This window comes from Oncorhynchus masou, unplaced genomic scaffold (assembly GCF_036934945.1).
Source record: "Oncorhynchus masou masou isolate Uvic2021 unplaced genomic scaffold, UVic_Omas_1.1 unplaced_scaffold_948, whole genome shotgun sequence".
Taxonomy (NCBI): Eukaryota; Metazoa; Chordata; class Actinopteri; order Salmoniformes; family Salmonidae; genus Oncorhynchus; species Oncorhynchus masou.
This window is the reverse complement of record NW_027015975.1, coordinates 200,537-210,328: the sequence shown is the minus strand read 5'-3', so window position 1 is coordinate 210,328 and position 9,792 is coordinate 200,537. Positions and strand designations below refer to the sequence as shown.

Sequence of the window (9,792 nt, the reverse complement as noted above, 5' to 3'; positions counted from 1 at the left end):
ATAGACATATGAGGACCATGTATATAATTATAGGATTATGTTAACAGACTGCTCTACCTGAGAAAACCTCTTCCATTCATACAGTCTTAACTGTCCCCATGTCATGGTCATATCATAGACATCCTACCACACATGTAAACAGACAGACAGGGGATTCAGAACTATAGACATGTAAACAGACAGACAGGGGATTCAGAACCATAGACATGTTAACAGACAGACAGGGGATTCAGAACTATAGACATGTTAACAGACTGTAGCAGACAGACAGGGGATTCAGAACCATAGACATGTTAACAGACTGTAGCAGACAGACAGGGGATTCAGAACTATAGACATGTTAACAGACAGACAGGGGATTCAGAACCATAGACATGTTAACAGACTGTAGCAGACAGACAGGGGATTCAGAACTATAGACATGTTAACAGACTGTAGCAGACAGACAGGGGATTCAGAACCATAGACATGTTAACAGACTGTAGCAGACAGACAGGGGATTCAGAACTATAGACATGTAAACAGACTGTAGCAGACAGACAGGGGATTCAGAACCATATACATGTTAACAGACTGTAGCAGACAGACAGGGGATTCAGAACTATAGACATGTAAACAGACTGTAGCAGACAGACAGGGGATTCAGAACCATAGACATGTTAACAGACTGTAGCAGACAGACAGGGGATTCAGAACTATAGACATGTTAACAGACTGTAGCAGACAGACAGGGGATTCAGAACCATAGACATGTTAACAGACTGTAGCAGACAGACAGGGGATTCAGAACTATAGACATGTTAACAGACAGACAGGGGATTCAGAACTATAGACATGTTAACAGACTGTAGCAGACAGACAGGGGATTCAGAACTATAGACATGTTAACAGACTGTAGCAGACAGACAGGGGATTCAGAACCATAGACATGTTAACAGACTGTAGCAGACAGACAGGGGATTCAGAACCATAGACATGTTAACAGACTGTAGCAGACAGACAGGGGATTCAGAACCATAGACATGTTAACAGACAGACAGGGGATTCAGAACCATAGACATGTTAACAGACTGTAGCAGACAGACAGGGGATTCAGAACTATAGACATGTTAACAGACAGACAGGGGATTCAGAACTATAGACATGTTAACAGACTGTAGCAGACAGACAGGGGATTCAGAACCATAGACATGTTAACAGACAGACAGGGGATTCAGAACCATAGACATGTTAACAGACTAGCAGACAGACAGGGGATTCAGAACCATAGACATGTTAACAGACTAGCAGACAGACAGGGGATTCAGAACTATAGACATGTTAACAGACTGTAGCAGACAGACAGGGGATTCAGAACCATAGACATGTTAACAGACTGTAACAGACAGACAGGGGATTCAGAACTATAGACATGTTAACAGACTAGCAGACAGACAGGGGATTCAGAACTATAGACATGTTAACAGACTGTAGCAGACAGACAGGGGATTCAGAACCATAGACATGTTAACAGACTGTAGCAGACAGACAGGGGATTCAGAACTATAGACATGTTAACAGACAGACAGGGGATTCAGAACCATAGACATGTTAACAGACTGTAGCAGACAGACAGGGGATTCAGAACCATATACATGTTAACAGACTGTAGCAGACAGACAGGGGATTCAGAACCATAGACATGTTAACAGACTGTAACAGACAGACAGGGGATTCAGAACTATAGACATGTTAACAGACTAGCAGACAGACAGGGGATTCAGAACTATAGACATGTTAACAGACTGTAGCAGACAGACAGGGGATTCAGAACTATAGACATGTTAACAGACTGTAGCAGACAGACAGGGGATTCAGAACTATAGACATGTTAACAGACAGACAGGGGATTCAGAACCATAGACATGTTAACAGACTGTAGCAGACAGACAGGGGATTCAGAACCATATACATGTTAACAGACTGTAGCAGACAGACAGGGGATTCAGAACCATAGACATGTTAGCAGACAGACAGGGGATTCAGAACTATAGACATGTTAACAGACTGTAGCAGACAGACAGGGGATTCAGAACTATAGACATGTTGGCAGACAGACAGGGGATTCAGAACCATAGACATGTTAACAGACTGTAGCAGACAGACAGGGGATTCAGAACTATAGACATGTTAGCAGACAGACAGGGGATTCAGAACCATAGACATGTTAACAGACTGTAGCAGACAGACAGGGGATTCAGAACCATAGACATGTTAACAGACTGTAGCAGACAGACAGGGGATTCAGAACCATAGACATGTTAACAGACTGTAGCAGACAGACAGGGGATTCAGAACTATAGACATGTTAACAGACTGTAGAAGACAGACAGGGGATTCAGAACCATATACATGTTAACAGACTGTAGCAGACAGACAGGGGATTCAGAACTATAGACATGTTAGCAGACAGACAGGGGATTCAGAACTATAGACATGTTAACAGACTGTAGCAGACAGACAGGGGATTCAGAACTATAGACATGATAGCAGACTGTAGCAGACAGACAGGGGATTCAGAACCATAGACATGTTAACAGACTGTAGCAGACAGACAGGGGATTCAGAACTATAGACATGTAAACAGACAGACAGGGGATTCAGAACTATAGACATGTTAACAGACAGACAGGGGATTCAGAACTATAGACATGTTAACAGACTGTAGCAGACAGACAGGGGATTCAGAACTATAGACATGTTAACAGACTGTAGCAGACAGACAGGGGATTCAGAACTATAGACATGTTAACAGACTGTAGCAGACAGACAGGGGATTCAGAACCATAGACATGTTAACAGACAGACAGGGGATTCAGAACTATAGACATGTTAACAGACAGACAGGGGATTCAGAACCATAGACATGATAGCAGACTGTAGCAGACAGACAGGGGATTCAGAACTATAGACATGTTAACAGACTGTAGCAGACAGACAGGGGATTCAGAACCATAGACATGTTAACAGACAGACAGGGGATTCAGAACCATAGACATGTTAACAGACTGTAGCAGACAGACAGGGGATTCAGAACCATAGACATGTTAACAGACTGTAGCAGACAGACAGGGGATTCAGAACCATAGACATGTTAACAGACAGACAGGGGATTCAGAACCATAGACATGTTAACAGACTGTAGCAGACAGACAGGGGATTCAGAACTATAGACATGTTAACAGACTGTAGCAGACAGACAGGGGATTCAGAACTATAGACATGTTAGCAGACAGACAGGGGATTCAGAACCATAGACATGTTAACAGACTGTAGCAGACAGACAGGGGATTCAGAACCATAGACATGTTAACAGACTGTAGCAGACAGACAGGGGATTCAGAACCATAGACATGTTAACAGACTGTAGCAGACAGACAGGGGATTCAGAACCATAGACATGTTAACAGACTGTAGCAGACAGACAGGGGATTCAGAACCATAGACATGTTAACAGACAGACAGGGGATTCAGAACCATAGACATGTTAACAGACTGTAGCAGACAGACAGGGGATTCAGAACCATAGACATGTTAACAGACTGTAGCAGACAGACAGGGGATTCAGAACCATAGACATGTTAACAGACTGTAACAGACAGACAGGGGATTCAGAACTATAGACATGTTAACAGACTGTAGCAGACAGACAGGGGATTCAGAACCATAGACATGTTAACAGACTGTAGCAGACAGACAGGCGATTCAGAACTATAGACATGTTAGCAGACAGACAGGGGATTCAGAACCATAGACATGTTAACAGACTGTAGCAGACAGACAGGGGATTCAGAACCATAGACATGTTAACAGACTGTAGCAGACAGACAGGGGATTCAGAACTATAGACATGTTAACAGACTGTAGCAGACAGACAGGGGATTCAGAACCATAGACATGTTAACAGACTGTAGCAGACAGACAGGGGATTCAGAACCATAGACATGTTAACAGACTGTAGCAGACAGACAGGGGATTCAGAACTATAGACATGTTAACAGACTGTAGCAGACAGACAGGGGATTCAGAACCATAGACATGTTAACAGACTGTAGCAGACAGACAGGGGATTCAGAACTATAGACATGTTAACAGACAGACAGGGGATTCAGAACTATAGACATGTTAACAGACAGACAGGGGATTCAGAACTATAGACATGTTAACAGACTGTAGCAGACAGACAGGGGATTCAGAACTATAGACATGTTAACAGACAGACAGGGGATTCAGAACTATAGACATGTTAACAGACTGTAGCAGACAGACAGGGGATTCAGAACTATAGACATGTTAACAGACTGTAGCAGACAGACAGGGGATTCAGAACTATAGACATGTTAACAGACTGTAGCAGACAGACAGGGGATTCAGAACTATAGACATGTTAACAGACTGTAGCAGACAGACAGGGGATTCAGAACCATAGACATGTTAACAGACAGACAGGGGATTCAGAACCATAGACATGTTAACAGACTGTAGCAGACAGATGTGGAATCCAGCTGCTGATTCAACCCAATGTGCACACCTTCCCTCTCTCTGGAAGTCAGCGTCAGGTCTCATCTGTTCCACTAAAGACGGTGTTTCAGCACCCCAGATACTGTCCTCTACAACGATACACATCATCCTCAGAAATGAAGCGGCGATAGTTAAACCCTGTCTCCCTCCCCTCCCGTCAGACGAAGGTGTTGGGAGGGTTGGCTCTGATTGGCCAGGCCAGCTTCTTCTCCTTGGCCTCGCGGTCAAACGTGTCGTAGACGGAGTCTTTGGTGAGCGTCGTCTTGGTCGCCACGGGGATATCCACCACGCCCACGTAGTTACTCTTGGCCATGCGGGAGCTGGCGGTGATGGTGTAGGCATTGCTACGGTAACACTTCATAGAGGACGTGCAGAAGGTCTCCCTCATGCCGCGTCTGAAGTTAGCGTTGTAGACGGAATAGAGCGAGGGTTTCGAGGCGGCGGAGCTGAACGACACCCAGACCACACAGCAGAACACCAGAGCCCCCTGTCTGCTGGGGCCCGGGGCCTCGCTAGGGTGCCACACCTGGACCACGTAGAAGGGAGTCCAGGTGAGGAGGAACACCACGTTCAGCATGAGAAACATCTTGATGGTCTTCACTTTAGTCCTGGGGACGATGTTCATGGTTCTCCTGACCGTGTGTCCATCGGCGCCGATCCTCCAGATGTAGTGGACCACACGCTGGTAGAACCACACGATGAGGACAGCTGGGACCAGGAACCCCAGGAGCAGGTGGACGGAACCGTACAGAACGCCATCCCAGCTTCCCGCCGGCAGGAAGAAGTCACAGTGCCCTCCCCCGTCCCCCGCCGCCGCCTCCGAGCCGTAGAAGAAAAGACAGGGAGAGACGAAAGCGGCGTCCAACATCCAGGAGGCCAGGATCATCCTCTTCGCTTTCTCCCTGGACACCTTGAAGCTCAGTGGGTACACGATGGTGTAGAACCGGTCCACACAGATGGACAGCAGAACATACACCTGGACACCAGGACACAGGTGCTGCAGGTAACGAACAGCCTTACAGGCAGCAGCGCTGAGAGGCCAGCCCCCGCAGGTCACCTGGAGGAGGATGAAGGGAGCACAGCCCAGCGACAGCAACAGGTCGGCACAGGCCATGGACACCACAAAGTAGTTCGTAGTGGACTGACTCCTTCTGCTACGGTGGATCACTACACACACTAGAACATTACCCAGGATGGACACCAACCACAGGAGACTGAACACCAGCCCCAGAACAGCCACCTCCGCTGAGGTGAGTTCATACCACACCTGGGTGGTGTTCTGGAGGCCGGAGGGGGAAGAGGAGGAGGAGGAAGAGGAGAGGGCGTCGTGGTTCCAGATGGAGGGTGTCGCTGAACTGGCGTTGCCCCTGTCTGAGAAGTTAAAGGTCATGGGGAGGGTAAAGGAGGGGGAGAGGAGGGGCAGGAGGGAGGGCTTGATGGTGTCTGTTGATTGGGCGTAGACCATGCCGCTACCGGGAACAGCACCACAGGAGAGCTGCAGAGACAAACACACAAACAAGATGTTGTGAGATGGAGGAGACTTGCTAAACGGTAGATGATAAATAATAGCATCTGCATTGTATATGATGTATACCTGTTGTATATGATATATACCTGTCGTATATGATGTATACCTGTCATATATGATGTATACCTGTCGTATATGATGTATACCTGTCGTATATGATGTATACCTGTCATATATGATATATACCTGTCATATATGATGTATACCTGTCATATATGATGTATACCTGTCGTATATGATGTATACCTGTCGTATATGATGTATACCTGTCGTATATGATGTATACCTGTCATATATGATATATACCTGTCATATATGATGTATACCTGTCGTATATGATATATACCTGTCGTATATGATGTATACCTGTCGTATATGATATATACCTGTCGTATATGATGTGTACCTGTCGTATATGATGTATACCTGTCGTATACCTGTCGTATATGATGTATACCTGTCGTATATGATGTATACCTGTCGTATATGATATATACCTGTCGTATATGATGTGTACCTGTCGTATACCTGTCGTATATGATGTATACCTGTCATATATGATATATACCTGTCATATATGATGTATACCTGTCGTATATGATATATACCTGTCGTATATGATGTATACCTGTCGTATATGATATATACCTGTCGTATATGATGTGTACCTGTCGTATATGATGTATACCTGTCGTATACCTGTCGTATATGATGTATACCTGTCGTATATGATGTGTACCTGTCGTATATGATGTATACCTGTCGTATATGATGTGTACCTGTCGTATATGATGTATACCTGTCGTATACCTGTCGTATATGATGTATACCTGTCGTATATGATGTGTACCCGTCGTATATGATATACACCCGTCGTATATGATATACACCCGTCGTATATGATATACACCCGTCGTATATGATATACACCCGTCGTATATGATATACACCCGTCGTATATGATATACACCCATCGTATATGATATACACCCGTCGTATATGATATATACCCGTCGTATATGATATACACCCGTCGTATATGATATATACCTGTCGTATATGATATACACCCGTCGTATATGATATACACCCGTCGTATATGATATACACCCGTCGTATATGATATACACCCGTCGTATATGATATACACCCGTCGTATATGATATACACCCGTCGTATATGATATATACCCGTCGTATATGATATATACCCGTCGTATATGATATATACCTGTCGTATATGATATATACCAGTTGTATATGATATACACCTGTCGTATATGATATACACCTGTCGTATATGATATATACCAGTTGTATATGATATACACCTGTCGTACATGATATACACCTGTCGTATATGATATACACCTGTCGTATATGATATATACCAGTTGTATATGATATACACCTGTCGTATATGATATACACCTGTCGTATATGATATATACCTGTCGTATATGATATACACCTGTCGTATATGATATACACCTGTCGTATATGATATATACCAGTTGTATATGATATACACCTGTCGTATATGATATACACCTGTCGTATATGATATACACCTGTCGTATATGATATATACCAGTTGTATATGATATATACCTGTCGTATATGATATACACCTGTATGGAAGAGGACGTTCATGGACACCTTCAGAAAGGATTCACACCCCGGGACTTTTTACACATTTTGTTATGAATTAAACATTTGATTAAAATGGATGAAATCCAGATTTGTGTCACTGGCCTACACACTATACCCCATAATGTCAATTCAAAATGAAAAGCTGAAATGTATTGAGTCAATAAGTATTCAACCTCTTTGTCATGTCAAGGAGCCTAAATACGTTCAGGAGTCAAAATGTTGCTTAACAAGTCACATAATAAACTGCATGGACTCACTCTGTGTTCAATGATAGTGTTCAACATGATTTATGAATTATTTTATTTAACTAACCAGTTAAGTACACATTCTTATTTTCAATGACGGCCTACTGGGGAACAGGGGGTTAACTGCCTTGTTCAGGGGAACAGTGGGTTAACTGCCTTGTTCAGGGGAACAGTGGGTTAACTGCCTTGTTCAGGGGAACAGTGGGTTAACTGCCTTGTTCAGGGGAACAGGGGGTTAACTGCCTTGTTCAGGGGAACGGGGGTTAACTGCCTTGTTCAGGGGAACGGTGGGTTAACTGCCTTGTTCAGGGGAACGGTGGGTTAACTGCCTTGTTCAGGGGAACGGTGGGTTAACTGCCTTGTTCAGGGGAACGGTGGGTTAACTGCCTTGTTCAGGGGAACAGTGGGTTAACAGCCTTGTTCAGGGGAACAGTGGGTTAACTGCCTTGTTCAGGGGAACGGTGGGTTAACTGCCTTGTTCAGGGGAACAGTGGGTTAACTGCCTTGTTCAGGGGAACAGTGGGTTAACTGCCTTGTTCAGGGGAACGGTGGGTTAACTGCCTTGTTCAGGGGAACGGTGGGTTAACTGCCTTGTTCAGGGAACGGTGGGTTAACTGCCTTGTTCAGGGAACGGTGGGTTAACTGCCTTGTTCAGGGGAACAGTGGGTTAACAGCCTTGTTCAGGGGAACAGTGGGTTAACTGCCTTGTTCAGGGAACGGTGGGTTAACTGCCTTGTTCAGGGGAACAGTGGGTTAACTGCCTTGTTCAGGGGAACAGTGGGTTAACTGCCTTGTTCAGGGGAACGGTGGGTTAACTGCCTTGTTCAGGGGAACGGTGGGTTAACTGCCTTGTTCAGGGAACGGTGGGTTAACTGCCTTGTTCAGGGGAACGGTGGGTTAACTGCCTTGTTCAGGGGAACGGTGGGTTAACTGCCTTGTTCAGGGGAACGGTGGGTTAACTGCCTTGTTCAGGGGAACGGTGGGTTAACTGCCTTGTTCAGGGGAACGGTGGGTTAACTGCCTTGTTCAGGGGAACGGTGGGTTAACTGCCTTGTTCAGGGGAACAGTGGGTTAACAGCCTTGTTCAGGGGAACAGTGGGTTAACTGCCTTGTTCAGGGGAACGGTGGGTTAACTGCCTTGTTCAGGGGAACAGTGGGTTAACTGCCTTGTTCAGGGGAACAGTGGGTTAACTGCCTTGTTCAGGGGAACGGTGGGTTAACTGCCTTGTTCAGGGGAACGGTGGGTTAACTGCCTTGTTCAGGGGAACGGTGGGTTAACTGCCTTGTTCAGGGGAACAGTGGGTTAACAGCCTTGTTCAGGGGAACAGTGGGTTAACTGCCTTGTTCAGGGGAACGGTGGGTTAACTGCCTTGTTCAGGGGAACAGTGGGTTAACTGCCTTGTTCAGGGGAACAGTGGGTTAACTGCCTTGTTCAGGGGAACAGTGGGTTAACTGCCTTGTTCAGGGGAACGGCGGGTTAACTGCCTTGTTCAGGGGAACGGTGGGTTAACTGCCTTGTTCAGGGGAACGGTGGGTTAACTGCCTTGTTCAGGGGAACGGTGGGTTAACTGCCTTGTTCAGGGGAACGGTGGGTTAACTGCCTTGTTCAGGGGAACAGTGGGTTAACTGCCTTGTTCAGGGGAACGGTGGGTTAACTGCCTTGTTCAGGGGAACAGTGGGTTAACTGCCTTGTTCAGGGGAACAGTGGGTTAACTGCCTTGTTCAGGGGAACAGGGGGTTAACTGCCTTGTTCAGGGGAACGGTGGGTTAACTGCCTTGTTCAGGGGAACAGTGGGTTAACTGCCTT

General features: G+C 45.6%; 1 protein-coding gene across 1 annotated transcript in view; it reads right to left on the bottom strand.

Annotated features, from left to right (window-relative positions):
• Positions 1–4,717: 4,717 nt before the first annotated feature.
• LOC135538369 (probable G-protein coupled receptor 19) overlaps positions 4,718–9,792 on the bottom strand; it is a 49,806-nt gene continuing 44,731 nt past the window's right edge. Inside the window, exon 2 of the mRNA XM_064964281.1 lies at positions 4,718–6,055. Within this exon, the coding sequence (XP_064820353.1) occupies positions 4,718–6,025 (1,308 nt within the window). The 5' untranslated portion in view covers positions 6,026–6,055. The remainder of the gene's footprint in view (positions 6,056–9,792) is intronic.